The sequence below is a fragment of the Castor canadensis genome, chromosome 6, assembly GCF_047511655.1.
Source record: "Castor canadensis chromosome 6, mCasCan1.hap1v2, whole genome shotgun sequence".
Classification (NCBI taxonomy): Eukaryota; Metazoa; Chordata; class Mammalia; order Rodentia; family Castoridae; genus Castor; species Castor canadensis.
The window spans coordinates 146,389,722-146,415,615 of record NC_133391.1 but is presented as its reverse complement, the minus strand read 5'-3'; the positions used below and the strand labels follow the sequence as shown (position 1 = coordinate 146,415,615).

Genomic DNA, 25,894 nt, shown 5'->3' with positions numbered 1-25,894 from the left:
TAATTTATGGAAGGCCTTTAATGATATTCTTTCTTTCCATTCATGATTTTAGTAATTTGAGTCTTCTCTCTTTTGGTTTGCAAACTTTGATTTTTTTTTCAAAGATTCAATTTATGCCTTCATTATTTATTTATTTCTATTTACTGTTTCATTTATTCTTCAATAATCATCATCATTTCTGGCTTTTTCATTTTTTGTGGTACTGGGGCTTAAAATCAAGGCCCACACTTTGAGCTACTCCACCAGCTCTTTTTTGTGATGTTTTTTTTTGAGATAGGGTCTTGTGAACTATTTTCCTGAGCTGCCTTCAAACTGCAATCCTCCTGATCTCTGCCTCCTGAGTAGGTAGGATTATGGAGTGAGCCCCTGGTGCCTGTTTTTTTTTTTTTTTTAGCATATATTAATTGTATAAAGGGATTTCCTTGTGATATTTCCACATGTGTATAATGCACTTTGTTCAAATTCACCCTCTCTTTTACTCTTTCTTGATACCCCTCCTTTGTAAAAATAATTTTTAATTCATCTCATTATTCCAGTTTCTTGAAATGGATGGCTAGCTTTTTGAGATCTTCTTTTTTGGGGGGAGTGGAGGCAGGTACAGAGTCTCTCCATGTAACCCAGCTGGCCTCCATCTCACAGTTCTCCTGCCCAGCCTCCCAAGGCTGGGCTTACAGGAATGTGCCACTACTCACAACCTCAACGTCTTTTTAACATTTGCAGTTCCCTTTAAGTGTGGCTTAAAGTGCATCTCATAAGTTTTGGCAGGTTATTTTATATCTTTATTAATCTCAAAAACTTCTAAATGTCCCTATAATTTCTTATAGATTTTTTTTTTAATTCAGGACCATTTTGTTTAATTTTCACATATTTGTGACTTTTCCATATTTGGTCTGTTAGTGATTTCTACTTTAATTACATTGTAATTGGAGAAAACATGTTTAAACTTACCGATTATTTTATATGGTCTAATATATGGACTCTTTGAAAGTGTTTCATATGCACTTTGAGAATATACAGTCTGCTGTTATGTGGCAGAGTGTTCTACAGATATCTTTAGGATCTGTTGCTTACAGTGTTGCTCAGATCTCACATTTCCTTGCAGAACTTCTGCCTAGTTACTTGCTGTACTCATTCTTGAAAGTACAGTATCAAAGTCTTCAATGATTGCTGAGGAACTGGCTGTTTGTTCCCCTATTTGTAGATTGCTGTTCAATAAATATGCTTACAATTTTATGTCTTTTTAATAGTCTACTATAGTTCTGAATTATCATGCATTAAGAACACAAAGGGTTTATTGTGATAATTCCACGCATGTGTACAATGCACTTTGAACAGGCTCCTCCCATCTCCATTGCATTCCTATCCTGTTGCATCCATCCTTTCCCACTGTTTTTCAAACAATGTTTGGTGATTTCATTATGCTGTCTTTTATATATGTATATATAAATGACAATATATGATGATCTTCAATTCTGTCCATGTTCCTGCAAATGATGTAATTTCAAAGGATTGACCCTTACTACCTAATACTAATTTTTATCAGTTTTTTTCTGATGTTAGCCCAGCCACTTCAGATCCCATTTGATTATTTGCATGATATATATTTTTTCATTATTTTTCTTTCAGTCAGTTTGTGTCTTTGAAACTAAAGGTGTATTCTCTTGTTAGCAGCATGTAGTTACATTATACATCCATTCTGCCAGTACCTGCTTTGTAATTATAACTACTTAATCAATGTATCTTAATGTAATTATGGAACAAGTGGGAAGTAAATCTGCCATTTTGTTTTTGTTTTCTATGTCTTCTGACCTTTTTGTCTTATGACCTTACTGCCCTATTTTGTGTTGACCAGTTAGTTTCTAATACAGTGTTAGTTCCCTTATTGTTTGTTAACCATATTGTTTGGTTATTTTCTTAATTGTTGCCATTGGGGTCACAATGAACATTTTAAGTTAAATCAAATTAGTTGAAATTAATACTAATTTATTTTCAGCAGTAAATGAAGTCTTTGGCCCAATGCAGCCCTGTTATCTCCCCCTCCCTTTGTGCTATTATTTTCATACAAATTAAAACTTGAGCTTATCAATTCAGTTTTATAATTATTGTTATAATCACCTTTTAAGTTGTTATAATCCTCTTTTAAAGAGCAATAGTTACATATATGTAATTAACGCTACTGATGCACAAGTTACTGTTTAGTGTTCTCTCATTTAGGACTTAAAAATTCCCTTAATATTCCTCACATGGTAGGTATGCTGATACCACATTCTCTTTTTATTTATCCTTCAGTTTTGATGCATAGTTTGCTAATTACAGAACTGTTGGCCAAAAGTCTCTCTTTTATCACTTTGAATGTCATCTTACAGACTTCTGACATCCCTAGTTCCTGACGAAAAGTCACTGCTTGTTTTATTGAGAATCCCTTGCACATAATGACTTGTTTGTTATTTTTATTTTTATTTTATTCATATGTGCATACAATGTTTGGGTCATTTCTCCCCCCTTCCCCCACCCCCTTCTTTACCCCCCCACCTCCTCTCTCTCCCCCCCACCCCCTTGATACCCAGCAGAAACTATTTTGCCCTTATTTCTAATTTTGTTATAGAGAGAGTATAAGCAATAATAGGAAGGAACAAGGGTTTTTGCTGGTTGAGATAAGGATAGCTATACAGGGAGTTGACTCACATTACTTTCCTGTGCGTGTGTGTTACCTTCTAGGTTAATTCTTTTTGATCTAACCTTTTCTCTAGTTCCTGGTCCCCTTCTCCTATTGGCCTCAGTTGCTTTAAAGTATCTGCTTTAGTTTCTCTGTGTTGAGGGCAACAAATGCTATCTAATTTTTTAGGTGTCTTACCTATCCTCATACCTCCCTGTGTGCTCTTGCTTTATCATGTGATCAAAGTCCAATCTCCTTGTTTTTTTGGTTTTTTTCTTGCTGCTTGACCATATCATGTTGAGACATCGGCATCTTTGAGGGCAATCAACTTGAAGTTCATTGAGTTTCTTGAATGTGTTCATTCACATCTTTCATTCAATTTGCAAAGATTTTGGCCATTATTTCTCAAAATATTCTTTTTGCTCCCTCCTCTCATTTTGGGACTCCCATTATATTTAACTCACTATTTTGATGATGATCCACAGTCTTTGAGGCTTTGTTCGTTTTTTGAAACCTTTTATTTTAGAAAAGCTTCAAATTTTCAGAAAAATTGTGAGGATAGTACAGAGAGTTCCCTCATTGTTCATGATCAGTTTACTCTATTTTTAACATCTCACATTGGTGTGGTACTGTGTTTTGATTAATGTGAATGTCTGATACAATCTTATCAAATAAAATCCATGTGATGTCCTTAGCTTTTACTCAATGCGTTTGTTCCAGGATTCCATCTTATATTTAAGACTCTTCCCCAGGCTCTTCTTGGCTGTCACCATGTCTCAGACTTTCTTTGTTTTAATTGATTTTGACTTTTTTTTTCTTTTTTTCTTTAGTACTGGAGACTGAACCTAGGGCTTTGCACTTGCAAGGCAAGTGTTCTACCACTTGAATTATGCCCCTGTACACTTGTGTTTTACTTCAGCTTTTGAGACAGGGTCTCACTGCTACTTTCTCTTGGGGTAGGCTTGAGCGCTTAAGCAATTCTGCCTCCACTTTCTGAATTGCTGGGATTATATGCATGTACCACCAAGCCTAGCTGATCTTAGTAATTTTGAAGAATACTAGTTAAGTATTTTGTAGATTGTCCCTCAAATGAGATTTGTCTGATGTTTTTCTTATAGTAGAGTGGATTTATTTGTTTTGAAATTCTGCTTATTGTCTTCTTTATTTTTCTTATTGTTCTTCCTCTTAATAATTTCACTTCACCTATCTTTGAGTATTCTGATTCTTTCTTCTGCCAGTTCAGATCTGCTATTGAACTCATCTGGTGAACATTCCATTTCAGTAGTACATTTTTTTATTCTTTATATTTCATTATTGGTATTCTGGGTTTTATTATTTTTTTTGCTAAAACATCTTTCTCATTTTTTGCAATTTTTTAAAAAGGTTTCATTGAGTTTTGAACGTATTTGTAATAGATAATTAAAGTCTTTGGCCTAACCTTCCTCAGGGAGTTTCTGCTGCCCCATCTCCCTTCTGCATAAGCTGTACCTTCTTATTTCACTGTGTGTTTCATAACTGTTGAAAAGTGGATGTTTTAAATAGCATAATGCAACAACTCAGATGACCACATCTCCCCAGGAGCAGAGCTGCAGCTGTTTGTTGCTCCGGCTGCTGCTTTTTGTTTGTTTAGGGGCTTTCTTGGACTAATTCTGTAAAGTCTGTATTCCTTGCCAAGTACAGCCACTGAATTCTTTGTTTAGTGGTCATTAGACCTTTTGAACCAATATGTTTTCCTTTACTTAGGCTTCTGTGAGTGTTTGAAGCATGTTTTTAGTCCTTTGGCAGTTTACAGGAAGTCCTGCCTTAGTCTTGGGTCCTGCTTTTACAATACCTCAAGCAGGCAAAGGCATGAAAGGGGTAGACCTCCTCAAATCATCTCTAGGCACCCATGCTTTCCTACACATGCATATGGTCTTATATACTCCAGGAATCAGCCAAGCTTCAAAGACCTCAACGTACATCTTGGGCTTAGGTTTTCTTCTTAACTTTTGGTTAAGCCCTTGTTCCACTGGTATCACTGTCTCAGGAAGCTGTGATTTTCAATAATTGCCACTGATTGGTTTTTACTAATACCCTTGAAGTAGGGCTTTTTCCACTGAGCAAGAAAGTCAGGCCAAATAATGAGAAGGTCCCAAATAGTGATTTTTCTGTAGTGCTGTCAGGCAGACCAAATAGTAGTAAGGCTCTAGAGTTAGCATTTCTTTGTTGTTTTGGCAGTACTGTTGTTTGAATTCAGGGTTTCATGCTTGCCAGGCAGGTACTCTATCACTTGAGCCATGCCTCCAGTCCTTTTACTCCAGTTATTATTGGATATAGGCCCTTACTTTTCATCCTGGCAGGGACCAGGATCCTCCTATTTTATGCTTCCAGCCATTGCTGGGATGGCAGGCACGTGCCACCATGCCCTGCTGTGGGTTGAGATAGAATCTTGTGACCTTTTGGCGAGGGCTGACCTCAAACCACGATCCTCCCCATCTGTCTCCCAAGTAGCTAGGATTACAGGTGTGAGCCACTGGTGCCAGGCTGAGGTAGGACTTTGTGAGATGCTTCAAATCTATCTTTCTTCTCCAGTGACTATGGAGAAGTCACTGGAGAATGCTGCTTTTTATAGCTGTCATGTTTGAAAGGCTGCTGGTTTTCAACACCATCCTGGAACTAGAAAGGAGGAGAGATAGAAAAAGTTAAAATGATAATAAGCTCTCTGTTTTTACTTTAAAGTAAGCTGTGTTTCTTAAATGTTCTTTGAATTGTTTCAACTCTTTATCTACTTTTCAGAGTTATGAAAAAGTTAAATTTTACAATTTTGTCAGTGTTCTTTTAAAAAAATTGGTAACACTGGGGTTTAAACTCAGAGCCTTGTGCTTGTTAGGCAGTTTGCTATACTCCCAGTCCTTTTTGCTTTATTTATTTTTCAGATAAGGTCTTGCACGTTTGCTCAGGACCGGCTTCCACTAATATACTCCAATCTTTGCCACCTATGTATTTGGAATTACAGTTGTGAGCCTCCATGCCCAGCTTGTTCTTTGAGATGGGGTCTCAAGAAAGTTTTTTGTCTAGGCTGGCCTTGAGTCATGATCCTCTTATTTCTGTCTTCCAAATAACTGGGGTTACAGGTGTACACCATACACCCAGCCCTTTGTCAGTGGTCTGGCTGCCATTATGGAGGCCAAAGTTTTAGAGTTCCTTCCTCTGTCATTCTTGATGATATGCCACAAATCCATGCTATTTTAACCTATTACTTCCCACTCAAGTGTCCCTTAGCTGTTTTTATCTCGGGGGTAAACTCTAGGGAGCTACACCTATGTTGCAGTTCATGTGGTCAGAAGAATTTGCAATACTTCCACTTGAGAGGTGAGTCATTCCTTCACAGATTCAGATGACACTAGCCATAGAAGTAAGAAAAGCCACACATTGGAAATATACTTCCATACCAACCAAACCCCTTTGTGCTAATCCTAGCCAGGCTCTTGAAATTCTGGGGTACAGCATGGCATTCTGAGTACCTGCACCTCATACCCCATATGTGCTCCTCAAGACCATGGCATGCAAGGTCCTCAGAACTGGCCCCAGTTGCCCCTGTTCCCACCTGACACCTGCCCTGCATCCCTTCCATTCTACCTCTGCTGCCAATGAAAGAAGCGGACTGGCCCCCAAGGTGTAAGCAGTTCGGGGCAGGTAGCAATGGCCTTACCCTTCTTTTCTCTTTTGTGCTCTCTCAGGAGCTCTCACAGCATGGGTTGATGGTAGTGACGTGCAGGTAACCCGGTTCCAGTCCTCTATAGCTGTAGTTGTGACTGTTTATCTCCTGAAAGAGAAACTCACCTCACACGTTTGCAATTGTGACACTGATGACTTTGTTGTCTGTTTCTTTGAGTTTCTTTTACATTTCACATTCAAACTCCTTGAAGGTGGGGGTTTTAATTTATTTTTTCCTAACATCTCAAGAGCCTAACATAGGCCTGACACATGCTTAGCTTGCAGAAGATGTTTTTGCAGTTATTGAATGACTACATCTCTGGTGAGCTCTACAGATACACATTGCCTACCAACCAGGAGTTCCTACCTAAGCTCCCTTGGCCACCACATGCATCACACAGTCTTGTTGAGCCAGTTCCTTTGCATTTCGATGTTCTTCTTCCACTTGCACAATTTACTCTTAATAGCCAATTAAAAATTCACCTATTCAGACTCTTTATTTCCCAACATGATCTAGCTCCCTTCTTCTCTTTGTTCTAATAATGCTTTGAAACCTCTTTCTCTTAGCACATCAAGCTATGAGTGTTTATTTACATGTAAGTTCTTATTAGAGTATCTGCCACACACAGAATGCAAAAATGTTTGATGAGTTACTAAATGAATGTAGACTCTCAACTTGACTGCAAAGATCCTAAAAGTTGAAGAGCATTTTTTGTATGCTCCAAGCATTGTCCTTGGCCCACAGTGGATTAGTAATACTGTTTCCTTAATAAATAAATCAGTGATATAAAAAAGTATACCTGATTATCCAGAGAGTTAAAGGAAAGTCCTGACCTGATCACTCATGCAGTATTTCAGGTACACAGTGGGCCATCCACCTCCACATACTCTGTGTCCTTGGACTCAAGCAACTGTGAATTGAAAATATTCAGAGAAAGAAAATTGCATCCTTACTGAACAAGTACAGACTCTTTCCTTGTCATTATTCCCTGCCACAGCACAACAAATTATTACATAGTATTTGCATTCTATGAGGTATTATAAATAATCTAGAGATACTTTAAAATAGAGGAGATGAGCATGGGTTAAATGAAAATACCATTGCCATTTTATAAACATCCAAGGACTTTGATACTCCAGTGACTCCTGTAAGTAATCCCACTGGAGACCAAGGGAGGCCTGTTCTAAATTGGTTCTTGTGACAGGGCACAGAAAGCCTTGGGGTGAGACAGAGAAAGGGATCCCAGGTAGATGAACACAACAGGTGCAAGTCTTATGAAGAGAGAAGACTTTGAGTGAAGCAGGCTTATGTAAGGGACAGGGCTTAGCAAGCCAAGCCCACAATGGATTTCATATCCTTGCTCCACATTTGGATGATATGTGTCCTGTGTAAGTCTCATCAAGTCAGTAATCCTGCGTTCCTGCTTGTCATCCATGGTGATTGTCTTTGTCTCCCACTGAGAGTGGCTGCCTTCTTTAATGTGGACTGAGGGACTTGCTTTTACTGACAGCCAAATATCATCTATCTGTGGTTCTGAGCACAGCCTATCTTTTCCAGGATACATGGTCTTTTAAATAAAGTGAGGATGAGTAAATCCATGGTTATGACACTCTTCACAGTATAATTGATAGGGGAACGATTCTTTGTTCTCAAAGCCTATTTTTCAGGCCACTGGGGGCATTTTATCTAATAATTTTAATTTTGTTAATCTGAAGTGAAAATGATAAACTCTCTGTTGCTGATAACTTGAAATTATGTATCTGAGAAATGACTTACGTTTAAGAATAATTCATCTGACTCTGAAATAATTCTCTGCTTTAGAATATTTTAATTCCTTGCTAAGGGTGAATATTGAGCATATTTTTTCAAAAGAAAAATGTAAACAAGCAAGAATATTTCTAGGGAGGCAACTTTACTTATTTTGCAAGAAGTTGTGTTCTCTGGCTGGGTGGCAAGGAGGGAAGGGGAAGGAGATCCCTTGGTGGATTAGGACTACAAGTAGAGAGCGAGAAGACTCTTCCCAGAACACATTCCTTACTCCCTCAGAGGTCATCATTTACATCATATATGCTGTCTCCAGAGCGAAGATATCCCAGTGGTTTTTTTCTGTGTTCAAAACAACTGTTGATTATTCTGTTACGTTGATCAGGCACATGTTTTAACAAGTATGGACTTCTACCAGTTTACACAGAAGTAATATTACCCATATTTAACTTGATTGACTGGTTTGGAAATTTGGAATATTCACAAAAACTTCCAGAAAGAAGTATTGCTCTAGCTTGAACACTTTGGCCATAATAGGTAACAATGCCATAATGTTTTCAGGAATACACTGCATTCTGGAGGTCACATAGCACAAGTGAGAGAAAGGTATGTGTTCTTCCATTTTCTTGAGTACAGGGCTAAGCTTTGACAAAATTTGGAAATGGCTAATTCCTGATTTCATATTCTCCTTCCTGAATTATGGTGCTCCTAACCTTTGCAGCCCAAGTTTTGACTCAGAACGCAGCTCTCACAGGGACCTGTCAAGTGTCTATCCTTCTAAGGACATGTAATGAGTAAGGCATGTGGACTGTAGGCATTTTGTTTCTAAAGACACTCAAATGAATGGCAATTCTCTCTCTCTGTCATAAGGAATCATTTTTGATGGGAAGTGGACAGAACTTTGACTTAAAGTCAAGGATATTCAGTATATATCTTTCCATTAAAGAACATTGCTGAATCTTTAAGTTAAAATAAGGAGAAAGCATGACAATAGCTAAAACTGACATTTCTATCCAGTTTTATCATAAGGAGTTACAGGAGTTGAACATGCATTCAGTATCTTTTGCCTCCCATCTGTCATCAAATCCATAGGTTCCTTGACAGGTGTAAATCATTTGCATTCTCTACTACAACATCTACCACCATTTGTTACTGCTTTTTCACTCATTTGTCTTTCTCACTAGCCACGAACTCCTGAAGATCAGTGACTACCTATTATCCATCCTTTAACCCTTCAATCTATTTGTAAAATTGTATTAAATTTAATAAATAAGTTAATTTTTGGTACATATTTTATTAGGTAAAATGATAATTGAAACAGTAAATTAATGAATTCATTAATCAATTCTTCTAAAATGTGAGACTATTTCACAATAAATTATTCAAAAGTAAATATAACTTCTAATTGAGAAGTCTTTTATCAGTTTTAAAGTAGTAATATAAACTGTATACTGATGATTACCTAATGAGTTGATTGCATAGCTAATATTTAGTTAAATATTAATAGTGGGAGGATCATTTCTAGAATTGTTATTGAAACATTTGATGCTATTTTCAGACTTTAACAATAATGTCATTTAATGAAATGAACATTTAAACCACAATTTTGCTTTTTTAGTAAAATATTTTTCAAAACTAAATTAAGTTTTCCATTAAAAAGAAGGCATTTCAGGCTCAGGAGACCAAAAGCCACATGTTCTCCCTCATATGTGGATATAGACCTAATACAACTTTGTATTAGGCGACACCTAAGTGACTTTGGCGACACCAAAGTTCGTGGACAGGACACACAGCAATAGTATGAAAAACAGGTCACATCCAGGGGAGGTCATATAGGAGAGGGGAAGGGTAAAAGAACATTGAGTAATTCCTAATAGTGTACCATGACACTACCTCTATTATTTGGTGCTTGTTTTTAATTCAGTTCTAGTGTCTAATTGTATGAAATATTTTAATATCTAGGGTTTCATCTGCCAGACTTAATAATTTTTCCCGCTTGGAGCCAACTCTTCATCTTCTGGGTGTGCAGTTTGATCAGAACATGGCCCAAAGCATCATTACCGAAAAGCCTGGGGCAGCAACAAAGCTTTTATATCAATTGTACATTGCTCTTCAGAAAAAGAAGAAAAGCGGACTGACTGGAGTAGAACTACAAACCATGCAACCACAGACAAGTGTGAGACTTCAAAACATGAAAAGTGAGGCTTTCCGAGAGGTAGGCACACCACCATGTGAACGTGGTAAAGAGCAATGTGCTGTGTTCTCAAAGAACTCCCATGCCTCTATGTGTGTTAGGAACCATGCTTGGTCTTTAATATGAATATGTTGAATTCATTTACCCACTTTTGATGTCTTCCTTCTTCCTATTCACACTGCCAAGAGCTTATCAAATTCTTTTTCTCGTTCCCAGTACTTTTGTGCCTTTTTTTTTTTCATTTCTCCCTCATCAGATGTACTCAGGTCTCCTTTTGTGCTAATGCAACAACCTGCTACTATACCTTCCGAGCTTCGTAATTTCTGCTAGAGGCCAAATGACTGCCAGGTGAATCTCCCCTAAATTCCAGATTCATTGGATTCTTTGGCTCAGGAATATATGTCAAACACATCCTATCTCTAACTTAGACTGACCTTAAAAATCCTTCTCTAAACAGTCTCAACCTATCTTCCCAACATTATGTCTTCATAGTCCTTCACATAAAGTCCATGTTGATTGACAACAAGTCCTGAATGTGAGTCGTACATTCCTGTTCTTTCTTCCCTCCTACCTTTCTCATCTCTTCTCTTTCCCAAACTTCTCTTTTGCTTCTTCAGCCTTCCCAGTACACATGCATTCTTCCTTTGGAACTCATAGGGCACAGGTAATTCTCTCTCTGGGTGTTAACTTTGTGATACTGATATGTTGGCTAACTTCACTTTTTGTCATATGACCTCAAGGATTTTAGTACCTCAGATTCAAGGAATATGACTGCTACAATGCTTTGAACTTTGCAAATAATCAGTAAACATGTTTTGTCAACTTTTAGTTGACAATTCTCTCCAGTCCCTATGCTATTTACTTATGCTGAGTAAGTGCATTAGCTTTTCCAGGTCACTGTATTAATGGTGAGTGATGCATTGTTGGGACACACTAAATATAAATGGAAATAACTAAAAATTTTAATTTAATTTATTAAGCATCAATGACATAGTTCATGTGAGAGCATCACTATTTTCAGATTTGTCCATTCTTAATTGACATTCTTATAAAAGTGGTAGTGAGATGACTCAGCACCCATGGAAAGCAAGAAATAAAGTTAGGCTTAAAGCCAAGTAACTTAGTACTGCATTCTTCTCCCTTTACATGCAAGCTGGTTCATGTCGAACCAGTGCCTGTGACACTTTCAGCCTTAATTTTTCCAATTGTAAGACAAGGGTTATTATCTCTACCTGCCTCAGCATTGGGCTTTTGTGTAGCTTCAAGAAGCCAATATATATAATAGACTGCACATCAGTTGACATGAGTGCTGGAAGAGCTGCCATACATGAGAACAAACAAGAGCTTGTCAGGCTTGATGCTGCCCAGGGTGGCCTTCCAGAGCTAATCATTCATCATTAAGCAGATATTTGTTAGGTTCAAGCACTTGCAAATGAACAACACAGGGAAAGTCCCAACTCTCTTAGCGCTTACATTTTAGGAAGAGAAAATGTCTGATTACGGTGTGGGATGGTAATTATTTGAACAGAAAGTTGAAGATGAGAAAGAAGGGAGCACAGATGATTCTCTCAAGAAATATGGAAGTAAAGGAAATGAAAAATTAAGAACAGTAGCTGTTCTCAGTTGGAAGTGGGAGATCATTTATTTTATGGCCATAGAAACTAGGACAAGTTGCCAGTTGAGAAAAAGAGTCAGTTGCAGGAGATGGACGTGGTATGAGAACTTAATGGAAATATGTGCTCTGGGGAAGAAAAGAGGAGGCAATCAACAGTTTGTGTGGAGGAAGGCTCAGGAAAGAAGTAGAGATGCATTTTTCTTACATCAGATGGGGGGAGGTGCAGGTGGCCCATTATATAGAAATATTAACCATGGCTGGAACTTAGTGAATGCACACAGTGATACACCATGCCCTGTTCTTGGTGCTTTATCCATATTTTCTCACTTGATCTTCACAACACCCTATATTGTGAAGTTTTATTGTTTCTGTTTTACATGTGATGAGACTGGGTCACTGAGAGGTTAGGTAACTTGCTTAACTTCAGGAAGCTAGTAGGTGGTAGAACTGAAACTCAAGCCTAGGAAGTTTTACTGTTCAATGCTTTACTAGGGAGAACATTAAGAAATGGGAAGAATCTGGTTTCTTAGATTATCTTTTATATGTTGGGATTGGCCATATGAAATTATTTTTGTGAAAATGTTTTTCCAAGACTATAAATACGTTTCACTGAAAATCAAACTCAGGCAAAAATAAAAGTATAAAAATGTATGTGATATTATTTGGTAAGAAGGGATTCAAATCATATTTTACCGCCCTCAGGTCAGTTAAAGCGTGAGTGATTGACATGAGGTTTGAATTTAATTCTCAACAGTGGTAATTCGGAGAAATTTACTTTGAAGACAAATTTTATGTGTGTTTATAATGACAATATGCTCTTTATTCACTGGTAACAGAATCTTTTGAAATACTTTTTTCATTTAGAGACTTAAAAACCTGATACCACGTCAAACTGATTTTGATCTGATGCGGGTTGCACACAGGTTTGAAGAAAAATATAGACGCATGAATGAAGATGTTGCCCGAATGCATTTCGAGAAACTTGAAAGAGTTCAAAAACTTGAGGAAGATCAAAGATATTTTAATATTGAAAAGGTTTTATAGAACAATTTTTCCAGAAACTCATTAGTGCATTGTATAGTATTTGTGATTTATGCCTGTAGTGCACATTGATTTATGCCTAGAGTATGCAGTAACATAGCACGAACTGCATTTTCCTGATTCGTGACTTTACCCACCTACTCCCTACCTTTTCCCCTTCTCTTTATCAGCACTCTTGCTGACTGTTACCTCCACTTGTGGCTAAGATAATAACTGCCATTCCCTGGAGTGGCAGGACAACTTGACCTCTTTCATGGGTGGAAATATATGCTTCAGCTGTTTTAGGATGGATGCTTTTCAAAAGTCCGTAACCACTGTCACCAAGGGAAAGTGGACACTTTCCCTCTTCTCTCCTTTCTTTTGCAATCCCTTGGACTTTCTATCTTGTCTTGTTCTCTCTTACGGGGTAATTCTCTGTTTGCTTCCCTTTCTAACTGTGTTAAACATCTTTCAGCATCCTGGTTCTTGATTTCTGCTTTGGTTAATTCCCTGCTGCTTCTAAAATTTCTCTTAAAATCTTTAATGATCTGTATATTTAAGGACACAATTAGAAATGACATACAGAATCATTGAAAATGTAAAGAGAATTTCTGGTGACTGGGTATATGGGGTGTGTAAAGTACAGGCAACAGAATTATAGCTCTTCCTATTGTACTTTAAAATCACTTCCCAAGTTTCTGTGATAAGAAATCTATATGCCCTGAATGTAGTAAGGTCCTCATGGGTAAGGAAGGGGGAAGATGAGAGGCAAGCTCTGGAGGGTTTTCTGACGCTATCACTTGGCAGAGTAAAAGATTTCACTTACCCTTGGCACTGCATGGTAGCGACAGGACACTGTTCAAGTCATATTTTAAGTTGGTTCCAAGGGCTGGGACTCTATAATTTATATGAAGCCAGGCTGTCCAGCTTTGAAGTTCCAAGTATAATGCAGACAACCTATGAGAAAGTTGGAGAAAAGGAAATATGCCACTAATTATTTTGAAGTAAATTGTGTTAAAATAATCAGAGCCTATAACTTCCTGGTTTTGGTAAGAAAAAAAATAAACATATGATAATTAAATTTAAAAATCACATTTTTAAAAGTGAAATAAAAACCAATAAATGGTCTACAATTTCCACATTTTGATGGTAAATTTAATTTTCTTATCTTTAGATGTAGGAACTAATGATCTTATTACTTCTAATGTAATGCTTTAGTGGTAAATTCATGAGCACTTTCATGTTACCTCTTAAATATTTGATTTTAGACATTTTCTCTTTCAAATATGTCCTTCTGCTTATTTTGTCCTCAAAATAATTACTACTTGCATACTGAAGAGATTATCTAATAGTGACAAAAATAATGTCATTTAATGTTAGGGGTGTCTGAGGTCATCCCTGAACTCATGTGCAGGTGTGACTGGGTATGAGAACCTGTCATTTCTACTGGGTACCCAGAACCCCTCTTAGAGACTGTCTCCTGGATTGCATTTTCCCTGCAGACCATCCTCAGAGACAGAATTTTTTCTTCCCATGATTGGGCAGGTCATGAGGGTGGGACGGGGAAAGAATAAGAATCTTTGTTCTTAGAATATCTTTATTACCCTTTCATACCACTGCACTGAATGAAACCACATGCATTTGACAGTTATAGTTTGAGAATTACAAAATGTTTTAAGATCATACTTTTAAAAATAAATCATATTGACAAGTGCATTGGTTAATTACTGGGTTCTGAAAATTTCAACAGATAAATCATGTATGTGTATATGGGTATATCTGTGCATATATTACATTGCCTGTTATTCTGACAAACTGAATAACTCATGTGTATGGGATACTCAGCAACGCTTAAGCAGAAGACGACAAAATGAAATAATGGCCAAAATCCAAGCAGCTATCATACAGATTCCCAAACCTGTGTCCAATCGCACTTTGAAAGCACTTGAGGCCCAAAAGATGATGAAAAAACAAAAAGAAGCAGAGGTAAGTGATAACTGTTTACTATTGTGCTATGTGTATCTTAATTAAGGATCATCCTTCCAGGCTAGGCATGTAATCTCAGCACTGGAGAGGCAGAGGCACCAGGATCTCAAGTTTGAGGCCAGCCTGGGCTGCATAGTGTGAGACTTTGTGTCAAGGAAAAACAAACAAACCGTTGAATGATCTTTCCCTAAAACACATAGAGAGACCTTCCAAAACTTATTTTCTTTTCAAATTATCTCTGGCCTTGTCAATTCTTATTAAAAATTCCTCCAGTCTATGCATATCCAATAATTTTACATTGGTATATGTTCAGAAACAGAGAGTGTAGCTTTAGCCAGACACGTTAAACTCTTATTAAACTCTTGTATCTTTAGAGTGATTCTGTGATTGCTAATAAAGGAGGCAAAGATGATAGCTTTTGTGATGGCTCATAACTGTTGTGGGTACAAGTTGAGAGATACATACCATAGATATGCCATTCTGCCTCACCATGTAGCACTATTTGGCTATGAATCCCAAGAATGCTAAATTACTTGAGTATGAGTAAATTCGATACCACTTTAGTTACATTTTACTAGAGCACAGCAACTGTTGGCCATTCCAGTAGGGTAAAATCTGGCTACATTTCATAGGAGGGCGATACTACATTTTGAGGCTAACTCCTGATTGTCGATATTGTCTCATGTGACCTCCTCAGGATAGTAGCTGCCATTTACTGGGTGTTTTTTATAAGTTAGGCTGTGGATTGGCACTTTGCTTTATTGTTAACTTGTTCATAACTCTTGAAGTAGAGTATTACTTTCCCATTTTTTAGATAAAGAAATGGAGACTATGAAAGCTGACATGTTTTACTCAAGTTCACCCGTGCTGGTAAAAAAGGGACTGGCATATGTCCCTGATCCCTAAATCCACTGAACTTGAATCAATTCACATTTCTTTTCTAAAAAATACTAACAAAATGCCTTGTACTTATATTCTAAAAAGTATTACCCATAGAAGCTTCTTTTTAAAAACATGTTTACTAGCACATATTAGTTGTACAAGGGGGTTCACTGTGACATTTACATCCATGCTTACAATGTATCTTACTTAGATTCACCCCTCCATTGTTCTTACTTATCTCCCAACTCCCTTCTTAAAACGATTTCACCATAGAAGCTTCTTCACGAGCCCATTTTAGTATTGGATGCCCGTATTTCTCTGAGTTGACCAAAGATTATTAATAAGGATTTGTAGTACATAAGCATGAGCTGAAGTTAATTTTTAGAGAATGAATTGATAGTATAAATAAGGTTGCATCAGAAATTTTTAAAACACCCAATGCAACAATTTTTACAGAGATATATATATCCAAAAAGTGCATGTGGTGACTCATTGATAATCTTCATTTTCATTAACTACCTTTTGGCACAGTATTAGACTCATGAACTGAATGATTCAGGTTAGACAATTTTCGCGCTCCAAAATAACAAATAAGAATTACAAAAATATTCTAGCATGCAGCTTTTCATATCTTGGCTTCTTGCTATTTTGAATTAGTAGTGTGTATCACCTAATAAGTTTGGATGAATATGGTAAATGAATAATTTCAATGGTTTTTAGAGGTAGAGAACTGATGATGGTTTTTCTTTAAAGGATGTGGCCAAAGAGATTAAGAAGTTTGAAGCATTAATAAAAAAGGATCTCCAGGCAAAAGAAAGGTGGGAGGTGAACTATTTTAGTAATCACAAAACTGTTCTGTTCTATGCATAAGTTATGAATGTTTAGAAGGAATTTATCTAGTGCAGCTACTCCAAGTATCTTTCACTTTGGAGAAGCTTCATTTAGAGAGTAGATGAGGGAAGCTCAGGTCAGTCGCTCGTTAACAACTTGTATAATGATCAAGAGGGCATTATGAAAAGTGAAGTTGATTTATTTTTTATGCTATGCTTATTCTTCTAAGTTCAGAAATATTTTTAAACATTCAAAAAAGTACTCACTTCAGCACCATCTATACTAAAATTGGAGCAATAGAGAGTGAGCATGGTCCCTGAACAAGCATCACATACAAATTTGTGAAGCATTTCATATTAAAAAATTAATAAAATTGTATCAAGTTACCACTAATTTAAATTTGTCACAGAAAAGCCTTCATTAGACTCTAGTTTGGTTTCTTTTATGTCGTAGCCTTAGCATTTAGTACAGAGTCCAGAAATAAAGAGTTGCTAGATGACTTTGTTGACCAAATGTTACTAAGAGAGTCAGTTTGGTAAGTTTTATGCAAATGGTGCCTCATTAATGGTGCCTAAAGGCAAACATTCCCTATCCCTTTGCTGACTATTGTAGGTAAGGGAAAATAATTGTAAAGGAGGGTGAATATAGTTGAGATACTTTCTGTGCATGTATGGAACATTGAAACCTGTCAAAGTCATTTTCAGAAGGAGAGTGGGGGAAGAGGGAGAATAAAAAATTCTTCCAAAAATAAAGTTCATATTCCATGGTTTTCTCTCCTAAAAAAATGAAAATAAATAAAATGGAAACTATCCAAACTCTACTCATGTGTGTATTATAGGCCATGGAAGAGTCTTTTGTTAAAAAAGAAAAACAGAATCAAACCATTTCAGTTACTTACTAATGTTTCTGAAGGAAGGGATAATAGAGGAAATGAGGAGAGGAATAAGAAAGAGTCAGGGAAGAAATAGTGAGAAGGTCAGGTGTGGAAGGAGAATCAAGCAAAATGGAGAACACATACTATTGTTCCTCCAACCCTCTGCAAAAACCCCTGATCCCTATCTGACACTCATATTCATCGCCGTTGCTCCTTACCCCTAAAAGCCTCAGAATCCAAGCCTACTCAACTGGGCAGCCACCACTCCACTACACCAACCCTGACCTTGACCCATGAAACCACCTAGTTTCTTCTTTCATTCACCTCATCCGCCACAGGTTCAGTGGTGTTAAACAGATGAAGCCCACCAGAAACACCATCTCAAAACACTGAAATACTTACTACTTATTGGTAGATCATATTCTTTATAGCTCCTTTCCTGGGACCCCTCAGTTTCCACAAATTTAGCAGCCAGAGCACAGCAGTGTTTTCCAAACCCTGTGTCAGCATCCGTTTGACTGATTACTCTCCTTGCCATGTCAATTATTAATTTCAAGATCATGCTGAACAAAAGAGCCACAAACATCTACCCTGCTCTTTATTGCCGCCCCAACCTGACTCTAGGTCTCTATCAGCTAGTGTTAGAAACCCAGAACAACAGGCGTTAGATAGAAGGTTAATTTTCTCTGATGTTGGAAATTGGAAGGTAAGCAGCCCAGCATTTGTGTTGGAGCTCCATTGTCATCAAAGACTAAGGCTCCTCTTGTTTCACTTTTTCTCCACTGTGCTGTCACATTCATGATACAAGAATGTGCTGGGTCTCTGGAAATTAGGCCTTTAGGGAAGTGAGTAGGCAAAAAGTAGGTATCCCATCTAAAAATGCCCGTGTTAAAAAGCCTTCCAGAAATTCCTCATAACTTTTCTTCTTGTGTTATTGACCAAAATGCAGTCTTGGGCACATCAACAGAATGACAGATGGAAATGCAGTGTATACATTGTTCTCCTGAATAAATTTGGGATTATGATTTGAGAAAAAGGAAGGGAAATGGAAGAGTCTATCACAGATTTCTTCTTTGCAGAAGTCTGCACTTAGTCCTGCCAGTTTTCCAACTGAGGGCAGGGCTCATAATGTATTGACAGCTTCACTTATCAGAGCAGCATTGTAGGGCCGGGGACAGCTGGAGTCCTGGGATAAACAGCCTCACCTAGAACTAGAAATCCTTTCAGTGTGCTGCACAAAGATTGTTTTCTCTGATGACCACAAAATGAAAATTTAGAAAATGCTGATCTAAAGAAAACAAAGGCTATGAGACAATAGAGCCTTCATAGTCCTTTTATTAATCACTACTTTTTAAAGTTTATTTTGATTGTTTTTAGCTTAGAATCAAGTATGTTCTGGTCTCATTTAGAAACTTCACACTAAGTCAATACTAGAAAGCACTAAAATCTTACAGCTTGACCCTAAGGAGCAATTTCTGCAGCTGCCTCTTTTCACAGCTAGCCCCTGAACAATCCATCAGAGCCAAAGATGTCACCTCAAAATCCATCTTTTTTATGATGTGGAAGAGTGAAATGTTTCAATACTGGCAATGCAAGCGCTCCCATCACTGTTTTCCCCATACCATGCAAGGTTTATCAGGTGTTTTTTAGACAAATAATAAACACTCTTTTCTGTTTGTTTATTTATCTGAGGTTACTGGATACTGTAATGTAGTATTTGGATAAAAATATTTATCTCAGTCTTTTCCTAGCAACTGCTTTTTCGAAATACAAATTTCACCAGTTTATATTATTGATAATTCATACCTATACAATCACAACCTCTATATAATTCTGGCAAGCAAACAGATATAAAGAAAATATGGGCACGGCCCTTAATAAATCAAATCTAGAAAAATCATGAATGTTCAGGTAGCTATCATATTATTTTCTTTTTTAATTAAAAAATTCTTTTTACTAATTATTGTCTTAATTACATGTATTTATGTGATACAGTGTGATAATTTGATACATATCTTCAGTGTGTGAAGGGCAAGTCAGAATAGTTAGCATTTCCATGTTCTTAAGTATTTTAAAGAAGTTTTGATAAACACATAATTGTATATATTTAGGAAATACAGTATGATAAATTGTTTACATTTTACAGTGTATACATTTTACTGATCTGATGTATAGTGATCAGATCAGAGTATTTAAAATTTCCATTATATTATCATTAATTTGTGTCTGAAACCTTTGAGCTCCAATAAGACATTTGATGGATGGATGGATGGATGAATTAATGGACTGAGTGATAAAATAAGAGTATTATGTTAAGTATGTTATTGGCAGTACAGATGTTAGGAGAGCTGCTAACCTGTGCTCAATCTAGGACAGAATCTAGGGCAGAATCTTTGAAACACACTTAGGTAAAAGAATGATAAGAATTTGGATGAATGATCTAAAAGTGTCATCCCACACAATTTTCATAATTTTTAACAATTTTCATAAATATTAATTTTATTAGATCTTAATAAATAAATAGGTTTAAACTATGACTTTGACCTTTTTGAGTCTTTGATAGCTACATAATTTGTGCTTAACTCCTCTCAGTGACAGAATACAACCAAACATTGAGCCCCTGTTGATAAAATAATAAGAATATCAGTATCTGAATTTTACATTTGTATTGTGAATATTAGCATGTTATTTGAATTTTAGGAGACCCCAACTACTTCTCAGGCATGCTAAGCACTGGTAGAAAGGAGGAAAACAGTATGCTTCTCTTATCAGCTCAGAAGTCAGCTGGGAGTAACACACCTACGAATTTTATGATCTGCAATAAGATCTGTATTATAAATGTGCAGTTATCACATCATTAAGCATGAGTTAACTAGATTTTTACCAAAATACTTCTGTCTATATGAGATATGATAGTTACTTAGTCCCTATATACTTTAATACTATGTCCTTGTTTTTTGAATTAGTTTGAATCAAATCAAACATATTAATTACTTAGGACATTAAAAAATGATTATAACATTAAAATCATTATTTTTGGCAAATAACACTATGGTATGTCTTATGCTTTTTACTGTTGTGTTCTACTCACTTTTTAAAGAGGTATGCAGATTAGACTTGATAATGCAATAGTTATATACATAAAAATGTATCTTTTACTTTTAGTGATAACTTTTGAAGGAATCTATAAATTCTATACCAAGACACCATTTGTCTCACTAAAATTAATGTGTTTGTTTCCTTTGGGGAAGACCACCAGGGCTTCTCAAATCCTTTTCTCAGGATCCTTTAAATTTTGCATATAAGGTAGAACATGAGGTCAGTTTTTGTCCTACCTGTGGATGTGTCATGACAAGCAAGTATGATAAGCTTGTAGGAAAGACTGAACCATTGTCCTAAGCAGTCAGAACTTCATCTGGGAGTTCACAGGGTAACGTGCATCGTCACAGGTGAAATGAGAGTGGTTGTGGAGGGGACTATCCATAGAAATTCTCCCCTGACATTTGTCTGTCTGGGCTACTGTTATTGAGGTGTGATTTCCCTGACTACCTACTGTTGTCTTAAAACAGAGGAAGCAAGAGATCCAGGGTCAGCAGAAAGATGAGGGAAAAATATCCAGACTCTCTAGGTAGGTTGAAGATCACAACAGGAGAAAGAACAAAAAAGTTATGGACCCATTAAAAAAGCTATGCTAAGGAGCTCACTGATAGAGTTCAGATATGGAGTGAAGCTATGAGTTTCATACTGAAGATATGGCATTTGCATTAATACTTCTATTAATAAACTAACAGAAATCAAGGGACCCTTCCCCAGAGGTCTTCAATAGTCACAAGTAGTGATATGTGATCACATTATTTTTGAAATCTAATATAAAAACTCTTGTGTTTAGTGCATCCAAGACTTACTTAGATCCAGCAGACCAGACAGCTGCTGATTTGTTAAATACTTACTCTGATGATGACTACATTAAAAAAATCCAGAAGCGCCTAGAAGAAGATGCTTTTGCACGAGAGCAAAGGGAGAAAAGAAGGCGGAGGTTGTTAATGGATCAGTTAATAGCCCATGAAGCACAGGAGGTAATATATTTAGATGTTGGTTAAATGACAGTGCTGGGAACTTTATACAATGTAGTCTTCTTTAAGTCTTCCATGTATCTTGTACATGTATTGTCTGCCATTCTGAGTCAAATATCCTTGATATATTGTTACATGTAAACAACAGATATACTTAGAAAAAACCTACATATTTACTAAAGAATCTAAAATGTAAAGCTGGATGCCAGTAGTTTACACCTGTAATCCCAGCTACTCAGGAGACAGAGATCAGAAAGAGCATGGTCCAAAGCCAGCCCTGGGTAAACAGTTTTTGACACCCTCTCTGGAAAAAACCCATCACAAGAAAGGGCTGGTGAAGTGGCTCAAGTAGTAGAGCACCTGCCTAGCAAGTGTAAGGTCCTGAGTTCAAACCCCCATGCTGCAAAAAAAGAAAAAGACTAAAATCTAGTGATAGTTGCACAGCATTGTGAATTTACCTAGCTGAATCATACACTTAGAATGGTGGAAATGGTAAATTTTATGTTATATATATTTTACCACATTAAAAATACAGAAATAACATATTTCCATTTTTCTTTATGGCTGAGTAATATTCAAGGGTGATAGATAGATAGATGGATAGATATAGCCTTTTTTTGCCTATTCATTGGATGTTGGGGTGTGCAGGTATCTCTTGTGTATATATTTATACTCTTTCAGATTATGCCCGAGTGCCATGAAGGGGTCATAATGTAAGTCTCTTTTCAGTTTTTTTAGGAATCTCCATACTGATTTCCATAGTGGTTATGCTAGTTTACATTCCCATAAACAGTGTAGAAGAAATAAAAGGAATCTAAAAATGTATGTCAGTCATCTAGAGGCAAAAGAGAACTTTCAATGGAAACAACATGGAAGAGTTGTTTGTCCTCTCACTGGTCTACTCCAGTTATTCTCCAAATGTGATTCCTGGAGCAGCAGCTACAGGAAGACAAACAACTCTACCCAACCAGTCGAATCAGGTGGGGTCCCAGAAAAAGATTCTTATGTGTCTGCAGCTCTTACACTGAGCACATATATGCACTGGACCTCTTATGCTCTTGGTACTTTTTTGAGGTGCAGAGACACAATAGTGAGCAGGAGTAACAAGAAATGTGTGTCATAAAGCTCATGATTTAGGGAGGATCTGTGAACAAGCAAGGCCACTGGAGAGAGGGAGTGCTTTGAAGGCAATGGGTAGGTGACAGAGGAGGAAGGTCTCCTGGCTTGGTTCAGGGGTCACTGTGTGGCAGATGAGAACAGAAGTATGAAGGTCTGGAGTCCACTAACTGAAGAAGGAGGTGGGTGTGGTGGACAGGGGCAGTTTCAGGAGCTGGTGAAATTATGGAACATGAGTGTGTTTCCAGAGGAGATACCATCGTACGGAAAGGTCATACCAGAGGCCAAATCATGATGAGCTCTGTAGAGAAATAGGTTTTACAGTTTCCCATTTGAGTGCAAAGGGGAACAAGAGCAACAGGATCAGATTTAACCTTTAGAAAGATCATTCTGGCTTTGGTTTGGAGAACAGATTACAAAAGGATAAAAAAAGAGATTATTCAAGGTCAAATTTAAGGTAGAGGCAATGGCGATGGAGAGAAGTGACTTCAGGAAGTATTCTAGAAGTAAAATCAATAGGACCTAAATGACACAGTAGACATGGGGAAGTTTAAAAGTGGGACAAAAAAATTTTCCAGCAATGTATCCGGGTGATGGAGGTGTCATTTGCTAAGAAAAGGAAAATGGGTTTGAGCAGGAAGATGAACTCAGCTTTTAAGTATAAATAGAACAAATTTGCATCTCTAAAATACAAAAACAATTTAAAGAGGCTCAGTGAGTCAATTCACTACAGGGAAGCCAGGCTTTGTGTATTAAGAAGTAAAACTTTATCCAAGGACTTTACTCCTTTCCTAGTGAAAAGTTCAAACCACAGCTCTGAGACATCTGTGTACTACAAGGTTATTTCTTCAGATTCACTTATATCTTTACTTAGTCAACTCAATTTCCTTTTAATTAGAAGAAGTATAAATTATGAAAATTAGATAATTGAAAAGTAAATTTAAAAATATGTACCTAGCTCAAGTTTTATCATTTACCAATGAAACTTTGCATTTTTGTTACAAAACACTTTTGTTTTGGCTGTATGTCTTTTCTTAGTTTTTTTTTATTTTTTGTTTGATTTTTTTCATTGTTGTTGTTATTTGTTATTTGGTGTCTCTTTTCCATATAATTTGTGCCTGGTGTTTATCTAGGAAATTGGGTGAATAAATCCTTTCAGGTTTTTCACATTTTTTCCTGCTAGAATGCTATTAACATTGAATTTTCAGGACTAAAGTTGGAGACATGTTTTACATCTTTGATGATCCAGCAACTTAAGGAACATAAGAGGGAGTCTGGGCTCTGGATGTCACATCTCTTGCTGTTGCTTCTCTGTCTTTGGGGAAGCTGCCTTTCCTAAAACCAGACCTGAGATATGCAGCAAGGGGTCTGTCTGTACTCCCACAACCTTCTTTTCATTAGCTGCAGTGCGTCCAGCCTCCCTGTGCAGCTGACAGAAGTGACATGAGTGCACATGGTGGGGTGCCATGGCCGCCTTCCCATCCACTCTTCTCCCTTCAAAGACAAAATGTTACTTATCAGCAATCAGCCTTCCTCTACTTCCTCTTATACCTGCTGCTTTTCAGAGCATGACATGAATACCATGTCAGCTCTACATGCTTTTTTTATGGCTCCATTTGCACTGAATCTATTAGAAATGCCCCCAAAATATCTTCCCTAGTCTCCAAGTTGTTGCAGTTTCCCCTTAGAATTTACATAGTCTTGTTTTTAGTTCAGTTAGTGAAAGAAGGCTAGGGAAACCTTTGTTCAACTTGATATCCTGCCTAGTATTTCATAAATAAATGGCATTGTGTCAATTAAATGATAAAAGAAAGTTCATTTTCACTTTTTCCCACATAAGTGTTGAGAGCAGGGTTGGAAGGTGAGGCAGAGTAGGGAAGGACTCCTGTTGTCAAGATAGGCATTCTGTTAGTGGGTATAGAAAGGAGGGGTGATTTTAAAACAGACATAAGAGGTGAAATGGGCTGCTGGAATAATTGGATACTATGAGTGGTAAGAGAGGAATGAACTTAAGATGGCTTTAATGTCTTAGGTATCAGAGTAGGTTATTACATTATGATCAAGAGATAACCATATATAGGGAGAAAGGCAGGAAGAAGACCAGGTCTGAAAGGGAGTTAGTAGTTTACTTTTAGACTTGTTGAGTTTAAAGTACTTCATGGGTGTTCAAGTGAAGACATTCGGATTGGGAACACAATTTGGCTCTCACCTGGTTTTGCATCTTGGCTAGTTCTTGGAGTTTGCTTAAAATCAGGAATCTCTGCCTTCCAAGAAACTATTCTATGCTATTTCCTTGAAACTAGAATATGTGTGCTACACCCCTCTTCATTTCATAGCTAAAAGACCTTGTAGTACTTAGTTATTAGGACTTTCCTGCAGTGGTCCATTCTGCCATGACAGTTTCTTGGACCTTTTTGGAGAATTGGGCACTGGTTGTAGATCAAAGCAAGCTATGAGCTATACCTCCTGGAAGAAGTAGAAGGTCTGGCAGTCAAATGGAGACTGTTCTGGGTTATATATCTGTTGAAATTCTCCCCAAATATGGAAAATATAGTTAAAATGCAAGCAAGTCTTCTATTATTCATTGCAAAGATAAGGTATTCCATGTGTGTTCTAGGTTTGCAGGCTTCCCTGAAGTTTAATGAGGTGGTCTCCAGTTCCATTCATTGTCCTGCAAATGGCACAATTTCATTGTTTGTTATGGTTGAATAACCTCCACTGTATCTATGAGAAACTGTATTCTGTATCCCATTAAAATTTTGGGAAATGATCTGTTTCTAAAACATGAACTACTTATATAACAGAACAAAAAATAAATCTTCTCCACTCAACTTTGGGTACAGATACTACTGTATTTTCCGGTTCTTCATACTGAAAGTTCATATTCATAGCATTCACTCAGCCATTTTACAGTAATTTCATTCTTTTTTTCCCCACTTTAATCACAATGTGTTGTCAACCAGTTATGATCAAAACAGATTAATCCAGCTTGTTCTTTATAAGAGTTGAATGACCAGAGCACATCTTGACAACTAAGTTTCTTACTGTATGAACACAGCCTAATCTCATAGAATTTATTTGAAATAATAAAAATAATTTCTTATTTTTAAAATGTGGTTGGGACTGACCACCCCAAAATGCAGTAGACAATTAAGGCTGGTCTCAGCTAGGCTTGCTCAGTTGTTG

At 37.0% G+C, this 25,894-nt stretch overlaps 1 protein-coding gene across 2 annotated transcripts in view; it reads left to right on the top strand.

The window, feature by feature from the left end:
* Spef2 (sperm flagellar 2) overlaps positions 1-25,894 on the top strand; it is a 206,568-nt gene that overhangs the window by 16,780 nt on the left and 163,894 nt on the right. The window contains exons 3-7 of one of the 2 annotated variants that reach the window (XM_074077627.1): positions 10,080-10,332; positions 12,791-12,961; positions 14,792-14,932; positions 16,568-16,632; positions 21,409-21,595. In XM_074077627.1, coding sequence (XP_073933728.1) covers positions 10,080-10,332; positions 12,791-12,961; positions 14,792-14,932; positions 16,568-16,632; positions 21,409-21,595 — 817 coding nt within the window. The remainder of the gene's footprint in view (positions 1-10,079; positions 10,333-12,790; positions 12,962-14,791; positions 14,933-16,567; positions 16,633-21,408; positions 21,596-25,894) is intronic. The other variant, XM_074077626.1, reaches the window with a different exon arrangement.